The sequence below is a fragment of the Jaculus jaculus genome, chromosome 5 (genome assembly GCF_020740685.1).
Source record: "Jaculus jaculus isolate mJacJac1 chromosome 5, mJacJac1.mat.Y.cur, whole genome shotgun sequence".
Classification (NCBI taxonomy): Eukaryota; Metazoa; Chordata; class Mammalia; order Rodentia; family Dipodidae; genus Jaculus; species Jaculus jaculus.
In genome coordinates this window covers 64,522,620-64,542,775 of record NC_059106.1, presented here as the reverse complement: position 1 = coordinate 64,542,775, position 20,156 = coordinate 64,522,620, and the positions used below count along the sequence as shown (strand labels likewise).

At 50.9% G+C, this 20,156-nt stretch overlaps 1 protein-coding gene across 2 annotated transcripts; it reads right to left on the bottom strand.

Moving 5' to 3' along the window:
• Positions 1-1,011: 1,011 nt before the first annotated feature.
• Positions 1,012-20,003, bottom strand: Nt5c1a (5'-nucleotidase, cytosolic IA). Of its 2 annotated transcripts, XR_006637285.1 has the most exons (7): positions 19,864-20,003; positions 12,240-12,407; positions 10,736-10,865; positions 7,006-7,128; positions 5,206-5,390; positions 2,646-3,467; positions 1,012-2,526 (listed from the first exon to the last, which is right to left on the bottom strand). XR_006637285.1 is itself a non-coding variant. In XM_004665187.2 (6 exons), exons 1-6 carry the CDS (start codon positions 19,987-19,989, stop codon positions 3,102-3,104), a joined length of 1,098 nt encoding a protein of 365 aa, XP_004665244.2. In that variant the 5' UTR covers positions 19,990-20,003; the 3' UTR covers positions 1,012-3,101. The 2 variants fall into 2 exon arrangements, 1 of the variants encoding a protein (XP_004665244.2); XM_004665187.2 differs by having other exon boundaries at positions 1,012-3,467.
• Between the last annotated feature and the right edge of the window lie 153 nt (positions 20,004-20,156).

Below are 20,156 nucleotides of genomic sequence, written 5' to 3'. Positions count from 1 at the left end.
TTCCAGTCATGGAAACATGCAGGAACTTAACATGCGTGTTAGCTGGCTATCAGGTGAGTTCCTCTGGTGATCTTGCCACCACTACACACGTGCACGTGCGGTGAGGAACATGACGGACACCCAGGTCCCAGCATCAGACAGACATGACTTAGAGACCACCACCACTGTCACTTACTAGCTGGATGGCTTGGGCAAGCAATGTTTACTCCCTGAATCAGTTTGGTCAGGATATCTCAAAAGGAGTAGACCCTGGCCATGGTGCTGGTGCGTCCTCCGGAGACTAGATCATGAGCTCTCCGGAGCGTTCACAGTGAAGGGGTCAGGGAAGCTGAGGTCACCAAGGGATGCTCAGGGCTATTTATCACCACATATGGAGAAAATTCAATAGTTTGATAATCAACTTGGCTATATGGGAGCACACCAACTGGATACCTTTGAGTCTACCTTAAATTTGATCTTCTTGCTAGCTTCTAGCATGTTCTACTACACTCTGACTAATGTGGTTGGGCTTTCAGGTAGGGGGGGAAGTTTGTTTCACAGTGATAAGAGCAGTCTTAGGGCTTGATAAAACTAGGCTTCTGTTTAGCCGAGTAGCAGTTCCACTGGGCCTGGGACCCTCTTGACAAGCACTTCCTGGGACCAGTGCTCCATCAAACCCGGGGATGGGGAGCTTTCAGCTAATGGGATCCAGCGTTCCAGAAGCTGCCGCCCCTCTGCCCTGGTACTTGCAGTCTGAGGCCGGGCTTGGTATCTTGAGATCGCCAGGGCTGTCTCGCTGCTGCCAGAGCCTGCCCCCAGGACTTCCGGCCTTTTATTCCAGCGCCAGAAGCTTCTGCTCAGGCCTGAGATGTTCATTTGTGGTTTCAGTAATATAGTTTGTACCTTTAATGTCTCTGCATGGTTGGGGCTATCTGCAAACCCACTGCTTGTACTGCACCTTATCTTTCTGCCTCCAGCATGTTTTCCTGTTTTCTGAGAGACCTTGAGGGCTTTATGGGATCCATCTCTTAAATTAGGTAATGTCTGGTGTTGCCCTCAGTGTCTGGGTTCACCCTGGCTGGGCAGCCTAGTGATAGTCTGTGAGCGGGGGCTCTGAGAGCCTCATGGGCTCATTCAAGGGGTAATTGTGACCCCAGGGCAGAGGGCTCCAGTCGAGATGTAAGGTGATCCTGAGGCTGAGATCCATCTCTTTTGGTATCCTTGCACCTTTCTTAGGTCACACAGTATCTCTGTAGAAAAGGCTCATTATCAGACCTCCTGCCTCAGGGCTACTCTGCTGTCCAGAAGGGCCCTGGCTAGGTGATGGCAATGACCTTGCATGAGAACACCTTTGTGCCACGCTTTCCTGGGTGCAACGATGCCAGTGGCCTGGGAAGGAGGCCAAAGTCTGTGTCCGCCTCACAGTCAGCTCCTCCTTCAGGGAACAGCCTCCCTGCACAGCTCAGACACCCAGCGCAAGCCCAGTCCAGCACTCCTGGCCAAAACAGGTGCTTATGTTCAGAAGCTCTTGGGTCTTCTTTTTCCTACCTTCCTACAGCTGTTACTCTGAGCCACACCAGCCAGAACATGTACTTATTCAGACTCTGGGTAAAGTGCCTAGAAGGACAGAAGAGTCCCCACGTTGCCCTTCCCCACACCTCCAGGCTCCTACCCCGTCTAATGATGCCTCTGAGTTTCCTCACCGAGTGCCTGCTCGCAGCTAGGATCCATGTGAGAGATCGATCATCAGTGTACACACAATGCCTGCTTATCTCTTCTTGTCGCCCTGGGGGACTGGCCACTCCTGCTTCTAGGAGGGTGCGGGGATGGCAGTGGAAGCTGGCCATCATGTTGGAAGATGCTCCTCAGAAGGCAGGAAGGAAGGGGCTCCAGGGTTCATGCAAGGGTAGAGGAATTACTAGTGTACCTCACGGAGGTTGCCTCATCCCAGTATCCCTTGCACAGCACCCCAGGGAGATTATTACCAGGGTAGCTCACCATGCCCAGCCGAGTCTTGCTTGGGTACCTCTGCTTGTTCCTCTCTAAGCCATCACTGCCTTGGCGCTTCGGGTCTCAGATCAGACCGGACACTTTTCACTTCCCCCTGTAGTAACTTTTAACCCTCAGGCTCTGCCTGACTCTTACTTCAAGCTGCTTACTCCCCACAATTCTCCTACAGCATGGCCAGTTGCAGTGACTGGAAGACCCAGGGCTGAGCTGAGGGGCTTAGCAGGCAGAACGACTGAACTTTGGCTAAAGGCTGAAGCAATGGAAACCCTGAGCTGGCGGTCACCAAAGGGCCCCAACCAAGTCAGAGTCTGCAGTGGCCCCTGCTGGTAGGAGGATTCGCATGCGGGCTACATTCCCCACTCCTTTAGGCAAAGGTTACTTTGCCTGGCAGCTGAACCTCCATGGCTCAGGTTAGCAAATCACAGTTGTTTCCAGTCATGGGAAGTTCTAAAACTGGCAGCTGTGGAGGATTATGCAAAGTACCCACATGGTGGGCTTCTGGGCAAGGGGGGATGGTGCTGAAATCCACCCGACATCCTGGGTCAGGCTAGAGGAAGGGCCATCTTTCAGTTGTTCATTCATCTAGACAGGGTGTCTTATAATTTGCACTGATGCCATGTGTACTAACAGCCATGAACCAGGATGATCGTTTTAACCTGCAATGGCATCAAACCAAGCTCCCCTGGCTATAGGATGGTCTGAAAACCAACTAAAAGATGGGGAAACTGAGATTCATGAAGGGGGAGGACTTGTGTCGTGAAGTTCATACCAGGGCAGAGCTTTGATGTCAGATCTACCCTCTCTCACAGTTTTCATTCCAAGTCCTTGGCCTTCTAGTTTCTCTGACCCTCCCAGCCCTCCCTCTCTCTCTCTCTCTTATTCTGAAACCCAGCTACTCTGCACAGTTCTTCTGTGCTTGCCAATCTCATGGCAGCGTTTGCCCAGGACGGATGGTGAACGTGGCAGCTCTGCCTTCAAAATTCAAGAGGAAATTTCCCACGAGTACCTCATGCAGAGGGATGACGGCAGCATGCAGAAGGGTGGCAGGGACTAGAGGGTTCACCGAAAAGGGCGCTGAAGTGTGACAGGGAGCCTGGATCGAGGCGATGCAGCTACTGTGCAGCTGGGGCCTGCTTTGCAGGCGCAGCCCTCCGGGGTGTCTGTGCCACACCATAAGGCACGTGGGCAGCGATGGTGCCCATCTCCTGAGCCCCGGCCACGTGGAACATCTGGTCATCAAAGAAGATGTGTGGGCGGATCTTCTCAAGGAGGGGGCCTTTGGGTGCTCCAGCCAGGAATAAGGCCTCATCCGTCTCCAGGCCCCAGCTGCGCAGGGTCTTGAGAGCCCGGGCCCCAGAACTGGCTGCGCTTCGGGCTGTCACCAGGTAGGTGCGAATTGGGCACTCCAGCCGCAGGCCCTTGGAGTAGAATTTCTTCTGAAGTCTACCCAGGGCCTCTAGAAAGCCCTTCAGGGGGCCCTAGGGAAAGACAAGGGGACACTGTGAGCTCCTCCCTTCTAAGCGTCAGCCCTCACCCGCTAAAGCACTACTGGCCCATTGTTCAGAAAGGGAAATCATCTCAGGATGCCTAAATCTCTTTGGCAGCTCTGGCTCCCGGGCGCAGTTCAGGCCTGTAGGTAGCTATTGTCTGGCATTCGTCTTACTGTGATTGGGGTTGTGTCAGAATATCTGTAACCAGGACAACTGTTGCTATGCAACTCCATCCATGCTCCTGCATGCGACTGTCTGCCCTGCAGCTCTCTAAATGTGGCCTCCTGTGCCCATCCACAGAGAAGACATTAAAATTAGCTTACCAGGCACGGTGGCATACACCCTTGATCTCAGCACTCGGGAGGATGAGGCAGGAGAATTACCGTAAATTTGAGGCCAGCCTAGGCTACAGTGAGACCATACCTCAAAAAAAAAAAAAAAACTAAAATAAAATAAACTGGGTGTGGTGGTGCACACCTTTAGTCCCAGCACTTGGGAGGTCGGGGTAGGAGGATTGTAAAGTCCAGGCATCCTGAGACTACCTAGTGAATTCCAGGTCAGCCTGGGCCAGAGTGAGAGCCTACCTCAAAAAACAAAACAAAACAAAACAAAAAGAGCTAAAATAAAATAAAACTTGTAATGATGGCATTGTCACTTGTCACCTGCCAGTCAAAGTAGACTTCAGATGTAAGCATCTAGGACAGAGAGGGCCAGCGTGAAACCACTGCACATGAACCTGGTATGGACACACCAGGATCAGGGTGTCAGAGTCAAAGTGTCTGGTGTCAGGGAAAGTGCCCAGAGCCACGAAACTAGTGAGGGTGCATGAAGAGAACCAGTGGGGGTGCAGAAGACTGCCTACTGGCAGAGCAGCGGAAGAAGGGAAGGTGGCTTCCCTTGCTGGGTGACCTGGAGTGAGCAGTGGACTTCTTGGTCTCTACTGGCCAGTTAGTGGGAAAATTGCCCTGCCCAGAGCACCTGGATGATCACGAAAAGGTCAAATTGGAGTTCCCAGGAAGGTTGTAGGGCCCACTGCTCCATCCACAGGGAATTTCCACCAAGCTCCAGGACACATTTGTTCTCCGAGAGTCACTAAGTGGATTGATGGCAAGTGAGGGTCTCTAAAGTCCCTTGGTCATGGTCAAGGGAATAGTCTGAACCAGGCTCCTCCCTAGATGTCTCTGAGGGTCCAGCTTTTCTTGTCTTCCAGGGAAGGAAATGGGATTCTGAAGGGGTGGGTGCTTACTCCGAGGGGTGGGAGAACTCAGAGAGGAGTTGAAGGTTCCAGAGAGAGGACAGTGGCTTCAGAGTGGGGGAGGGTGAGGTTTGTAGAGAAGGTGGGGGATTAAGGAAAGAATGAGGTCTTCAGGGAAGAGCTTAAAGCCCTCAGAATGGGGGTGTGGGCTTCTGAGTGAGGATGGAGATCTCAGAAAGAGGACTGGAGCAGCCGGGGGAGAAGGCTCAGAGAGGGGCTTTGAGAAGCACCACTGGCCCCAGGGGCTGGGGATTGCATTTAAGTGAGGAGACAGGGCTCCGTGAGGGTGTGAATGCTCAGTGAGAGAAGCCAAGGGCCAAGAAGGAGAAATGAAGGCTTGAGGCTTGGTGAAGAACCTGCTGGGAATGTATGCTTAGCCTGGGTTTGGTCCAGGGATGGGTGTTTGGGCCAAGGGCTGATTCTAGGAGACGGGCATCTTCCACTCAAGGGTTCTGGCTCTAGGTAGAGCACCTGGGCCAAAGGTTTGTTCTCGTGGGCCTTCTCATGCTCAAAGAATCTGTCCAGCCCATGGGCCTTGACGATGCGCTCTGACTCGTCGGAGAAGAGAACGGCATCCCCATCAAAGGCCACGCGGAGCTGACTCTGGGACACAGCCACATCCTTGCTGGGGCTGAAGATGGTGGCAGCTGCGATCCCTGGGCAGAGAGAAGCAAGTGTTGATTGTGCCTGGGCGCTGGAGAGAACTATCTCAGGCTAGTGCTGGAAATATTTTAAAACAGGTGGTTCACAGCCACTGGCCATAAGAACACAGACAGCCGCTGTAGCTTGAAGGCAGCATTCTGAGGGTCCTCACCTAAGTTTAAAGAGTACAGTGCTTAATGGAGAGGTTTGGGGATGTCTTGTAACAGAGCCGATCTGAAGGAATTTCTTTTTCTTTTTGGCTTGGAGATAAACATGTAGCTGAGGATGACCTTCAACCTTAGAAACGCATGACAGCTGAGCCGATAGGCATGGACCACCATGCCTGACTTGCGTGATGCTTGGGAATGAACCCAGGGCTTCGTGCATGCCTGCCAAGCACTCTACCAACTGAGGCATATCCCCAGCCTAGTAATTTATTTATTTATTTATTTATTTATTATTACTGGGAACTGAACTGAAAGTCCTGTGTATGCCAGGCAAACATTCAACTGCAGAGCTAATCCCCAGGAGAAACTTTAATACTTTCACATCGTGGAAGACCATGCCGGCACGGACCAGCCAAGCAGAAGTCCTGGCTAGGATTGAGGGCCTGCCAGGCTCCTGTTCTCCTGCTCTGGGTTCTTTACCTGCAGGGGGCTGGGCGGGCCTCAGTTATTTCCTCACAGTTGTGCACCTGCTTCGGGGGATGAGATCTCAGGCTGAAACATGGGAAAGTGGGTATGACCCTCCACACACTGTACCCCAACCGAAGGGTGTGATATGTCTGGGGAGATGGATTTGGGGTTCTGATTAGAGAAAGCCTGAAGTCAAGAAGGCAGCTGACAGAGGAACCTGCCAGCGGTGTTTAGCCTGAGGCAGTCTCTCAGGCAGGCGGGAGGGCAGTCTTTCCTCCCCTCTGGGCATCTGTCGGGAGGACCGGGAGTTTGGCTACCACCCAAAACTTCCCCTTGAACAGGGCACATTAAGGCGACTTCTCTGTGTCAGTAATTGCAGCCGAGGCTCCTCCTAATTTCACCTCAGCAGTAGCCAGTCCAGCTGCTGGAGACGCCTGACCACTGCTGAAAGCCCACCACTCAAGCTGGGCTGGACGTGAGCTCTTCCTCACTGGGCCAGAGAAGGGCAGAGGATGCCTGCGCTCACACAGGACCCCGAACTCCTGCCCAGCTGGAGTTAATCTTAAGAAAGGAGCAGCCGGGCGTGGTGGCCCACGCCTTTAATCTCAGCACTCAGAAGGCCGAGGTAGGAGAGTTTGAGGCCTCACTGAGACTACATAGTGAATTCCAGGTCAGCCTGGGCTACAGCAAGACCCTACCTAGAAAAACCAAACCAATAATAATAATAATGATGATGATGATAAAGAGAGAGGGGATTTCTGGGCTTCAAGAAGAGTTCCCATGGCAACAGGAGGCTGGGTGATGTGGATGAGAAAATACAGTAGGACAGGCCATGGGAAAGCAGGTTAGGCAAGGCCTTGTTGATAGATCACAGGAATTTATGCAAAATTTCCCTGCCAGTTACCTTGGCAACCACCAGCACCCGCTCAGAGCCACCGGATCAGGCCTCCCACAACATGGGCTTCCCATGGCCTCCCTCCTTACCCTGACTTACCCTCGTCAATGGCTTCTCGCACTTTTTCTGCATCAGCTGACAAGTAGAGGTTGGTGTGATAGGCCTTGAGGTAGCAGATGGGGCTGTTCCCACCTGTCATGCAGAATCGCTCTATGAACAGGTCTGAGGAGGGACAGTCAAGAGGTGAGGATAAGGTCAGCCCTCAGGACCCAGAATGATCTCTCTTGTGCCTAGTGAACACTGTCTTGGGTCTGAGTGGTGGGCCAGCAGGGTGAGTCAATATGATTTTAGGTCAGCATTCCCTTCTGAGGCCCTCCCTCCTTCATGAAGAATGTGGGAATGATCACATCTCTGAGGAAGTTTCCTAGTTCATAGTAAACACTGCCGCCCCCCTTGCCAGGGAATCATAGCGTTACAAAAGATGAGCCCTCCAAACAGGACTGGTGACCCTGCCTTTCTGACCATAGCTCACTGGATAGTGACAAACACTTGACCTAGCTGAGCCAATCAGATCCTCTCCTAGTCTAATCAGACAGGCAGCTTGCCCATATGGTTGGTTGATAAATGGATGCTGTTCTCAGCCCCTGGAGCCACCCAGCACCTATGGCAGGACCTCAGTCCTCACAGATCACAACAGCAGAGGGAACTTACTACCTGGCCCCACAGAGGTCCTTAGGCATCCTGTTCCAACACTTATGATGTCTATCCTGATTGCTCAGCACTCATCACACAGGTAGTTAAATGTTGTTACCATCACCCTCGCTCATAGCAGCTTGAAATCAGTATTATAGCTGGGCATGGTCACACACACCTTTAATCCCAGCACTTGGGAGGCAGAGATAGGAGGATTGCTGTGAGTTGGAGGCCACCCTGAGACTACATAGTGAATTCTGGGTCAGTCTGAGCTAGAGTGAGACCCTACCTCGAAAAACAAAAACACCCCCCCCCCAAAAAAAAAACAAAAAAGAAAAAGAAAGAAAGAAATGAGTATTATAAAATGGTAACTGGAGGCTTGTAACAGGGTGCTCAGGTCCAGGCAAGTCCTTGAACCCCATTTCTGGTTTTTTTTTTGAGAGAGAGAGCGAGCGAGAGAGAAATGATGTGCCAGGGCCTCAGCCATTGTAATCGAACTCCAGACGCTTGTGCCACCTAGTGGGCATGTGTGACCTCATGTGTGCCTCACCTCTGTGTATCTGGCTAATGTGGGATCTGGAGAGTAGAACATGGGCCATTAGGCTTCAAAGGCAAGTGCCTTAACAGCTAAACCATCTCTCTAGCCCTGGTTTCGAATTTTAATCAAAGAATTGAATTTAAAGAAAAGATGAAGCCGGGCGTGGTGGCACACACCTTTAATCCCAGCACTTGGGAGGCAGAGGTAGGAGGATTTCCATGAGTTAGAGGCCACCCTGAGATTACATAGTGAATTCCAGGTCAGCCTTGGCTACAGCGAGACCCTACCTTGAAAAAAAAAAAGACTGAGAAGGATAATTATTAAATTATTATATTTATCGAGGAAAGTACAGAGCCAAGGAAAGGCACCCATGTGGCCAGATAGCCCATGTGGAGGACCTGGGAAAACCAGAGAAAGAAAAGAAAGTTCAAGAGCTCCTGCCATGTGGGGAGCTAGAGGGAGTAAAGGAGACCATATGAAGAGTCAGGGCTAGGGGGCCCCGCAGACAGAAAATCTCACCCATAGCTGGAAGTTACCAAGGGGTCAGAGAGCCTGTCCTCTCCTTGCAAAGGTATTTATAACCTTATAGTGGTGGGCTGTCTTCCAGCTCAGGTGAACCAGAGGCACAGCTGGTTGGTTAGGACTAGGGGTCTCAGGAAGAGGCCAACCCTGACACCAAGTTCCAGGGGCTGAACTTGACCAACCACAATGCTTAAATCCTATGAAAGACCTCCTTCCCTGGAGGGGTCCTTGTTTATGGAAAAACAGGTCTAGAGAACCAGGGAAGAGATAAGAAGTCAGATCATCTTTCATTTCTAGCAAGCGCAGACTTTCCTGCCTTTTTTACTTTCAGGGGTCTAGTCACTCTAACGGTATTCCTTCTCAAATTAGGGTGTAGCTCGGTGGTAGAGCACACACTTAACATCTAGTGGTTCTGGCTTCAATTGCCAGCACCTAAAATAAATAAAACAAGCTGCAAGTAATGGCACATGCCTATAATTCTGGCCCTGGGAAGTCTGGGGCAGGAGGATCATGAGTTTGAAGCAAGCTTGGGCAACTTAGCATGATCCTGTGCTAAATATAAATGAATTAGGGCTAGAGAGATGGCTTAGCAGTTAAGGCATTTGCCTGCAAAGCCAAAGGACCTATGTTTGATTCCCTAGTCCCCACATAAACCAGATGGATGCGTCTGGGGTTCATTTATAGTGGCTAAAGGTCCTGGCATGCCCATTCCCTCACTCTCTCTCAAATAAATAAAATAAAATTTAAGAAAGTAAATTAATTGAATTAAATTAACCAAAATAAACTATTGGTTGCTTGAAACAAGTCTTGTAAACCTATAAAAAGAGGTAAATTTCTTTTCTCCCTCTCTCCCCAGACTGGATTTCTCTGCTTCCATGAATATAAAATTAGGAAAAGCAGAAAAATCCAGTTAGCAAGGAGAGTGAGGGGGAAGGGAAATGGGAGGGAAGAAAAGGAATAAACTTGTTACAAAAGCATGAGTAAGGGCCCAAGGACTCAGAGAGAAGACGAGCCCAAGAGATTTCCATATGCCCATTCAGGCCCTCCTGGCCCCAAATTTGCTTCATGCTCTGTGAGTCTGAGATACCCTAGAACTCAAAAAGCACTCCTCTTCCTGAAAACCGACCTTTGGAGGACCCAGGACCCTCTGTCACCAGGTACTTGGAGGACCCAGTACTCTCTATCACCAATTTGGACCAACACATTTTCACCCTGCATTCTCCTAGCAGCCTTGTGAGGCCTGTTAGCCCATCATAGGTAGAGAAACTGAGGCACAGAGGAAGTAAACACATGTTCCAGTCCCACAGGGAGTGGGGCCTGTGGACTGAGGGCCATAGCTGTCTTCTGTACCGGCTTTTCAGAACCAACAGTTAAACACTGAGGAATTTTGTGAGCTACTAAGGTTGTTCAACTATGGGTAGCTTGAAATGAGCCATGGCAAGGCATGGTTACGCCTTGACAACCAGCAACACTTCAATTCACATTTTGGTTTTTGAGCCACAGTCTCATGTAGCCCAGGCTGGCCTCAAACTTGCTATGTAGCTGAGGATGACCTTGAATTCCTTATTCTCCTGACTCCGTCTCTCAAGTGCTGTGGTTGCAGATATGTGGCACCATGCCTGGTCTTCCATGGTGCTGAAGATTGAACCCAGAGTTTGGTTCATGATAGGCAACCATTCTACCAAATGAGCTACATCCCCAGCCCTGCCTGCTTATTTATTTATTTTATTTTTATTTGAGAGAGAGAAAGAGGGGGGAGAGAGAGAGACAGACAGACAGACAGAGAATGGGCATGCCAGGGCATCCAGCCACTGCGAACAAACTATAGACGTGTGCGCCCCCTTGTGCATCTGGCTTACGTGGGTCCTGGGGAATTGACCCTGGATCCTGGCTTTGCAGGCAAACGCCTTACCCACTAAGCCATCTCTCCAGGCTCCTGCCTGCTTGTTTTAAAGAGCCAGGTTACCAGCACATCACTGGGCTTAGGGGGACAGTTTACAACTTGACTCTGCAGAGGTGTGGCCCACCCCAAGGGCCGGGGTAGGAGCACTCTGTGGTCAGCGCCCTTGTGCTCACCATAGTGGTTGATACTGTTGATGAGGCGGACCCCCACTTGAGCGTGGTTGTTGGTCATGAGGACAATGTCGAAGACGTCCTCGCTATCAGGGTATAGCTCCCGAAGCCGCTTGTTCACAGCCTCCAGGGCCTGGAAGGGAGACAGCATTGCCTAAACTCAGACCCCCGAGTGACACCTGATACCTTCATTGGATATCCAGGGAGACAATGAGAATGGGGAAGGGAAGTCAGGGGCCAGGCTTGTGATGAGACCTGCCCACGTGATACCTTTGAAGGCCATGCTCCTCCGCTGGCTGCTGTCTGCTGCTCAGCTGCAACTCACTGAAGCTGCGGGCGGGGGCAGTGCACTTCCCAAGCCCGTTACCTTGCAAGGGTCTAGAGAACCATTGCCTTTGCTTAGCACAAAAACTTGGTCTTTAGCTAAGCCTACCCATGGGGTTGCCTCTGCCAGACAGAACTTCCCGCCCCTTTTAATTTCTTTAAATTAATTAATTTATTTATTTAGTTTTGGTTTTTCAATGTAGGGTCTCACTTTAGCTCAGGCTGACCTGAAATTCACTATGTATTCTTAGGCTGGCCTCCAGCTCATGGCGATCCTCTGCTGGGATTAAAGGTCTGCGCCACCACGCCTGGCTCCAACCCCTTTAAAAAAAAATTATGGGCTGGAGAGATGGCTTAGTGGCTAAGCCAAAGGATCACTGTTCGATTCTCCAGGACCCATGTAAGCCAGATGCACAAGGGGGTGCATGCATCTGGAGTTCATTTGCAGTGGCTGTAGGCCCAGGTGCGCCCATTCTCTCTCTCTCCCTCTCTCTCTGCCTCTTTCTCTCTCTCAAATAAATAAAGAAAGAAAATATTTTTTAAAACTTTATTAAAAAATATTTAGGACTGGAGAGATGGTGTAGTGGTGAAGACATTGCCTGCAAAGCTAAGGTACCAGGTTCAATTTCTCAGTACCCACATAAGCCAGGTGCATATGGTGGCGTATGCATCCGGAGTTTTTTTTTAATTTCTCTCAAATAAATAAAATAAAAATATTAAAAATATTTTTTGCTGGATGTGGTGGTGCACGCCTTTAGTCCCAGCACTTGGGAGGCAGAGGTAGGAAGATCACCATAAGTTCAAGGCCACCCTGAGACTACATAGTGAATTCCAGGTCAGCCTGGGCTAGATTGAGACCTCAACCTCGAACCCTCCCCCCCCAAAATTTATTTATTTGCAAGCAGAGAGAGAGAGAAAGAATGAGCACACCAGGTCCTCTTGCCACTGCAAATTAACTCCAGATGCATGTGTCACTTTGCGCATCTGGCTTTATGTGGGTACTGGGGAATTGAACCAGAATATCAGGCTCTGCACCTTAACCACTGAGCCATTTCTCCAGCCCCTGGAACGCCTTCTTATTGAGGCACTCACAAAGGCACTGTGTTGACTGCTGGGGTAACTGTCCTCACCTTCACAAAGGGGAAGGCTGGTCCAGGGTGACTGCTGGGGTAACTGGCCTCACCTTCACAAAGGGGAAGGCTGGTCCAGGGCTGAACGGCTCATTCTCATGCTCCAGCTGGTAGCGCACGTACTCCTCCACGCCCTGCTCCGTGTAGATGCGCTGCTCCTCTTCCATGCGGAACAGGGCTCTGGAGGACACAGCAATGGTCACTGCATTCTGAGGCTTGGGCTGCAGAGGAACAGCAGTCATTGAGAGTCACCCTGGGGAAGGTGCACATGCGCAAATCCTGCTGGTAACTGGGGACATGGAGAAGGCGCAGGCTCAAGCTCTGCTCCAAAGTGGTTCAGCCTTGAGCAGGGGACAGACTTTGGCAAGGACCCAGCAGGGAAATGAGGCAGAAGGTGGCTCCTTATCTAAGAGTGTGATCAGAAGGAGGGACATACCCTTGGGAAGTTGGCCATCTGGGCAACACAGAAAAATGAATATAATGTGTGTTAAAGTGTGACGGAGGCTGGAGATGGTTTCCACTATGAAAGGAAAGCGGCATGCTCCTAGGAAGAAGTAGTCTCCAGAAACATGATTAATTACCCAAGAAACATTATCTCCAACCTGGATCTGTCTTCTGAATTCCAGACTCCCACATCTAACTGCCCCAGTCAATTAACAGACACTCTGACTTAAATGTCTGTGGTGGAAATGTCCTCCATAAACTTAGGTGTTTTTTTTTAAATGTTTCATTCATTTTTATTTGTTTATTTGAGAGTGACAGACAGAGAGAGAAGGAGGCAGAGAGAGAGAGAGAGAGAGAGAGAGAGAGAGAGGGAGAATGGGCACATCAGGGCCTCCAGCCACTGCAAATGAACTCCAGACATGTGTGGCTCCTTATGCATCTGGCTAACATGGGTCCTGGGGAATCAAGCCTTGAGCCGGGGCCCTTAGGCGTCACAGGCAAGCGCTTAACCGCTAAGCCATCTCTCCAGCCCTAAACTTAGTGTTTTATAAGCTTGGTTCCCAGCTGATAGCAGTTTGAGAGGTGGAGGCTTGCTGAAGTAGATATGTTGTTAGGGGTGTTGTAGCAGCTCCCCCTTTGCTAGAGTTTGACTCACTCTCCTGCTGCTGTCTGCCACCCACTGTGGCAGAGGCGATGTCCAGCCTCTGCTCATGCCATGCTTTCCATTATCACGAAGCTTCCCCTCGAGACTATAAGCCAAAAGAAATCCTTGCCTCCCATCAGCTGCTTTTTTGTTTATTTGTTTGTTTGTTTTTTCAAGGTAAGGCCTCATTCTAGCCCATTCATTCTGTAGTCCCAGGCTGGCTTCCAGCTCAGAAAGATCCTCCTACCTCTGCCTTCCGAGTGCTGGAATTAAAGACGGGTGCCACCATGCCTGGCTTATGAGTTGCTTTGGGTCAGGTAAGTTTTGTGCCAGCAAGAAGGCCACTGCAACAGTTTCCAAGACTAAATTGCTCCTACCTTATCCCCACTCAAACCCAGTGTCCCCTCTTTTCCTGACTTCAGTGCTCAGCACCACTATCTACTTGTGCAGAGTTGCACTGGGTGAGTGGACAGCAGAAGTAGAAACCATGAACCAAACCTCAACTCCTCCCTCTTCCTCTTCCTCCACCCCGACGCTCATCAACAAACTTCTCAAGCCAGTCACACTGCTGGATTCCAACCACCTCTTTCTTCTTCACTCCCATCATCACCACCATCACCTCAATCCCTTTTAATCTGTCACCCACACTGTTGTCAGGGGATCTGTCCAAGGTGTAGATGTGGTCACAGCCCACCTCTGCCGTGGCGCAGTCAAGTGGGCAGCCTTTACAACGGAGCAGGAAGAGCTGCGCGACACGCTTACTTCCTTTCTACTCTTTGCTTTCCCATTTGGGAGGCAGAGGTAGGAGCATTGCTCTGAGTTCCAGGTCACCCTGAGACTCCATAGTGAATTCCAGGTCAGCCTGAGCTAGAGTGAGACCCTACCTTGAAAAAACAAAGAAACACGGCTGGAGAGATGGCTTAACTGTTAAGGCGATTGCCTGTAAAGCCAAAGGACCCAGGTTTGATTCCCCAGGACCCACATAAGACAGATGCACAAGGGGCACATGAGTCTGGAGTTCATTTGCAGTGGCTATAGGTCCTGGCGTGCCCATTCTCTGTCTCACTCTCTGCTTGCAAATAAAAGAAAAAAGAAAAATAATAAAAACAAAAGATGGTATAGGTGGCCAGCAGGGCCAACAGTCAATGTACAGCAGTGGTGACACAGGTGGCCCTCCTCTGAGGCTAAATCCACTCTCTTCAGTTGTTGACCACTACTGTGTGTCCCTGGGGCAGGAACTCCTTAACCCCACCAGCACCTGTGTGCCTTCGAGGAAAGAGCTAAGATGAAAATCCTTAAAGACAAGGGGCAAGAGAGTAATGACCCGGATGGTAAGGGCAGGGATGGAGGAGGTAGAGGGATCCTCTCACATACCCAGGAAGCCTGTAGGCCTTTGAGACAGGGTTATTATCTCCCCCCCCCTCCCACCAACCTCTCAGGCAGGCTCTCAAGTCTGCTGTAGCCCAGGTAGCAAGTCAAGGTCTTGCTTTCCACTTTCTGCCCCACAGTCCCTGCCAGAACCCTGCGTCCTGGGTCTCCTCTAGCTGAGCCACACAGTCTCCATCTTATCCTACTCCTGGCTATCGCAAGAAAAATGTCATGGTTGCCTGGACTCCGGGAGTCTACTTCCTGCTCTTATAGATGCGCAGATAGGCACAGACAGGGGACAGTCACACTGCGTCAGAACCAAAGCAGGGCCCGGGTGAGATCCCAAGTTTCTGGTGTCTATCCAACTATGACCCATCTGACATAGCACAGGTGAGGTGGGCCTAGAGGGCATGACCTGCTGCAAGAAATGCAGATCCCAGCTGGGTGGACTCAAAGTGGGTATGAAGGGACAAGAGAGAGCTGGCCAGAGCTGGGAGGAGCCTGGCCCTATAGGCACCTAGACAGAGCTCTCTCTCTCTCTTTTATTTCTTTTTGTTTAAAAAGAGATTATATAGGGAATTCCAGGTCAGCCTGGGCTACAGCAAGACCTTGCCTTGAAAAAGAGACATAGATAGAGAGAGAGAGAGAATGGACATGCCAGGACTTCTTGCCATTGCAAACGAACTTCAGATACATGCACCACTTTGTGCAGCTGGCTCAATGTGGGTACTAGGGAATTGATCCTAGGCCAGCAGGCTTTGTAAGCAAGTGTCTTTAACAACTGAACAATTTCCCCAGTCCTAGATCTCTCTTAAAAAATTATTTATTTGTTGGGTGTGGTGGCACACGCCTTTCATCCCAGCACTTGGGAGGTAGGAGGATCGCTGTAGTTCAAGGCCAGCCTGACACTACATAGTGAATTCCAGCTCTGCTTGAGCTAGAGCTAGACCTTACCTAAAAAAAAAAAAAAAAAAAGCCAGGTATAGTCGCATACGCCTTTAATCCCAGCACTCGGGAGGCAGAGATAGGAGGATCACCGTGAGTTCGAGGCCACCCTGAGACTCCATAGTGAATTCTAGGTCAGCCTGGGCTAGAGTGAAACCCTACCTCAGAAAATCAAAAGAGAAAAGGGGGGTTATTTATTTGCACATGTGTATGTGTCAGATTCTCTTGCTGCTGCAAATGAATACCTATCTGGCTTTACATGGGTGGCTGGGGTTTTCAGGGAAGCACTTTTAACCACTGAGCCATCTCCCCAGACCCCCCAGATCTCTTAAGACCCAGTCCTGAGATCAAGTGTTGTGGCATACACCAAAATGAGAAAGCTCACATTCCAGACTAGGAACTGGATCAGAACAAGCAAAGGGATGGGCTGGAAATGTAGCTGAATGGCAGTGTGCTTGTCCAGCATGCAGGAAGCCTGAGTGGGATCCTGGCACCGCACAAACCAGGCATGGTGGCACACACCTGGACTCCCAACACTCAAGAGACAGAGGCAGGAGGGCCATGATTTTAAGGGCAGCCTCCAAGATGGAGGCTAGCCTGGGCTACATGAGACAAAAATTAAAAAAAAAAAAAAGATACCAGGGGTTCAGGCTAGGAACACTGAGTGGCAGGGAGCCAGGGCCTTGGCAGCTCCCTTCCTTGGCCCGGCCAAGGCACAGACGGATGGCTGTGGCTTCGGGGACGAGAATGAAAGAATCACAAGAATGACAGAGGGCATCCCAGCCCCACAGCTTGCATTCTGACCCACGCGGTCTGCCTGTTGCACCCAAGATAGGAACATGGAGAAGCTGTTATTTCTGGAAGGACTCAGAGAGGAGGGCTGCTGGCAGACACAGGGACAGGATAACTTTGGACAAAGTGCCCTGTCCCCATGAGGTGAGGACCTCCAATAGGCCTTCACTCAGACTCCTGGGAATGAAGAAATGAGCCCAAGCCGGGCCCCGAACGAAGCCCCTGAGGCCTGTAGCCCCCAAAATAGCCTGTGGGAAGAGGGGCTGGTGCAGGAAGGACTAGGCGCTGGGAACTCCACTTACTGTGACCGTGGTTCCAAGAGGGTCAGGGTCTGATTTACGGTCACGGTTGGCCACAGGGCTGAGCTCCCGCAGTTCCTTAGTGCTTGGGGAGGAAATGGATTTTGTTGAGCTGAAGCATTCACTACTTCAAGCTACAGCAACCATTTCTTCTCCAACCCTTGGATCACAACATTAGTACAGTTTTTGCCTTCCTGTTCGTACTGGTATGCTTGCTGCCGGACCCACCCTTTCCAATCCACTGGATAAATAACCCCAGAGTAATCTTCCTAGAATGAAAATTGGACCAAGTTAATCCCCGCTTAGAAATTCTGCAATAGCTCCACAATGGTTTTCATTAAAAAAAAAAAAAAGGTAGGTTGACCTTTTATTCAAATGAATTCTTAGGCAGAGCTCTAATACGCAACGTAAGCCAGATACTGCCATATATAGTCGGTATTAAGTACATATGGATGCATTTGTTACAAAGCCAACCAGTGAAAACAGCAGTTGTTTGGAAGACAATAAATTTGAAAGTGGGAGTTAGGATGCCAGTACAGACTTGAGTTTCTGTATCCAGCCAATTTGTTTCTGTGTGGTTCCTCCCCACCCCCACAGTACTGAGAGTTCTAATTCATACCACTGAATAATTGCAAGGAGAAAGAGTATTATTAATATTATTATTATTTGGTTTTGTGAGGTAGGGTCTCACTCTAGCCCAGGCTGACCTGGAATTCACTATATAGTGTCAGGGTGGCCTTGAGCTCACAGCAATCCTCCTACCTTTGCCTTCTGAGTGCTGGGGATAAAGGCGTACAGCCCAGCACCACCCCCGGCTTTATTATACTTTTTTTTTTTTCAAGGTAAGGTCTCCCTCTATTCCAGCCTGACTTGGCACTCACTCTCTAGTCCTAGGCTGACCTCGAACTCATGGCAGTTCTCCTACCTTTGACTCGTAAGTGATAGAATTAAAGACGTGTACCATCATACCCCACCTATACATTATTTTTATGAGAGAGAGAGAGAGAGAGAGAGGGAAGGAGAAGTGTGTGTGAGAGAGAATGGGTGCACCAGGGACTCTAGCCACTGCAATCGTACTCCAGACATGTATGCCACCCTGTGTGCACGCGTGACCTTGTGTGCACGTGTCTCCTTGTGCATCTGGCTTAGTGGTTAAGGTGCTTGCCTTTGAAACCAAAGGGCCCAGGTTCAACTACCCAGAACCTACGTAAGCCAGATGCACAAGGTGGCTCTAGAGTTTGAAGTGCCTGGAGACCCTGGTGTGTCATTCTTTCTTTCTATATGCCTATCTCTCTCTCAAATAAACAAATAAAAACAAAATATAAAATATTGTTTGAGGGCTGGGGAGATGGCTCAGATGGCTCAGCAATTAAAGGCACTTGCTGGGCTGGAGAGATGGCTTAGCGGATAAGTGCTTGCCTATGAAGCCTAAGAACCCCGGTTTGAAGCTCGGTTCCCCAGGACCAACGTTAGCCAGATGCACAAGGGGGCGCACGCGTCTGGAGTTAGTTTGCAGAGGCTGGAAGCCCTGGCGCGCCCATTCTCTCTCTCTCCCACTATCTGTCTCTCTGTGTCTGTCGCTCTCAAATAAATAAATAAAAAAATTTTTTAAAAAGGCACTTGCTTGCAAAGCAGCTGTTTTGAGGTTCGATTCCTCAGTACATATATAACACAAGATACACAAAGTGGCACATCTTTCTGTTGTTCATTTGCAATGGCAAAATACCCTGGTGCATCATTCTCATTTTCTCTGTTTGCAAATAAATCAAATATATATATTAGATTCAGGCATGGTGGCGCACACCTTTAATCCTAGCACTCAGGAGGCAGAGGTAGGAGGACTGCTGTGAGTTGCAGGCCACCCTGAGATTACATAGTGAATTCCAGGTTAGCCTGGGCTAGAGTGAAACCCCACCTCGAAAAAAAAAAAAAAAGAGGGCTGGAGAGATTGCTTAGAGGTTAAAGCACTTGCCTGCAAAGCCAAAGGACCCAGGTTTGGTTCCCTAGGGCCCATGTAAGCCAGATGCACAAGGTGGCACATGCATCTGGAGTTCATTTCCAGTGGCTGGAGCAATATTCTCTCTCTCATACTCTTTCTCTCCCCTCAAATGAATAAATAAATACATTTTTTAAAATGTCAGGCGTGGTGGCACATGCCTTTAATCCCAGTACTCAGGAGGCTGAGGTAGGAAGATCGCCGTGAGTTCAAGGCCACCCTGAAATTACATAGGGAGCTCCAGGTCAGCCTGGGCTAGAGTGAGACCCTCCATGGGGCACTTGGAACCAGAGACAGGACACAGCTTAATTACTCTATCTCAATCCTCACTGAAGAGATAAGGCCTGGAGGTGACGGTGAACCCGGTGAGCCTCTTGGAGAAACGTCTCCAGAGGGAAGTAGCCAGATGCTTTAAGGTCAGATCGGAGGTGTTCGGAGGATGCCTCGGGGCACCTGTCCTCAGTCCCTTCCTCAGGCTCAGATCTGGGGAGCTGGAGAGAGCAAGGCCACAAACACACGGGACCATCATAAACTTGCCCCATAGAGGAAGACGAGTTCTATCTTTGCATGAAGTCCCAAAGGGTTGATGACCCCACGGAAGTCGCCGTAATGTGAATGTCCATGGCGAGTAGAATCGGAAGCAGAGCCCCAGCGCTGGGAGGACAGAACTAGGGCGGCGGAGCCCGGAGTGCAGAGTCTGGACCCGGCAGCTGCTTCCTTAAGACGTAAAGAACGCGGCGCGCAGATGCCCAGGCCCAGGGTCCCAGCAGAGGCTCGGGTAGGAGCCCCGTGCCCGGTGCCCAGAGGGTGGAGACCCAAGCGCACAGCGAGGAGCCTGGTTTCCAGAGTCAGGTTACAGCCAGGGACGCTGCGCTGAGGCCCACGGACCTGCTTTGCCAACAAGTGCTGTCCCGACCTCTGATAACAGCATGGGGGAGGGGGATCCTGGCGGGGAACCCGAGCCCCGGGAGAACGGGGGGGGGCCACCATCACCAAAACAGTGCTCCCAAAATAAACTCGAGCCCGCGCCAACTGCTGGGCACATACTAGGGCTTGGGGAGCTGCGTCCGGTCCAGGCGGGGAGTCACGGGTCCTTCCTTCTCCAGAAGGCTTGAGACCCTTCCCTCGGAGTGACACCCCTCACCGTCCCCCCACCAAAATAAAACCCACCCACCAATCCCCGCGATTACCGATTTGGGTTTCTTCTTGGGCGTGAGGTTGTCGTAGAAAGTCTTGGCCTCCTCCCAGCGCACCGCCGAGGCGGTCTCGGGCCGGGGCCCGGGTTCACGGGCCTCCCGGGGCTGCCCGGCTTCCATGCTCCGGCTCGCCCCCGGCCGGGCTGCAGCAGGCGGCGGCGGCGGAGACGCGGAGCGCGCGGGGCTGGGCTGCGGGAGCGAGGGAGGCGCGTCCCGGGAGCGCGCGCGGCCCCAGCGGGAGGCAGGGCCCGAGCCCCGGCCAGCGAGCCGGCCCCGCCCCGGCGGAC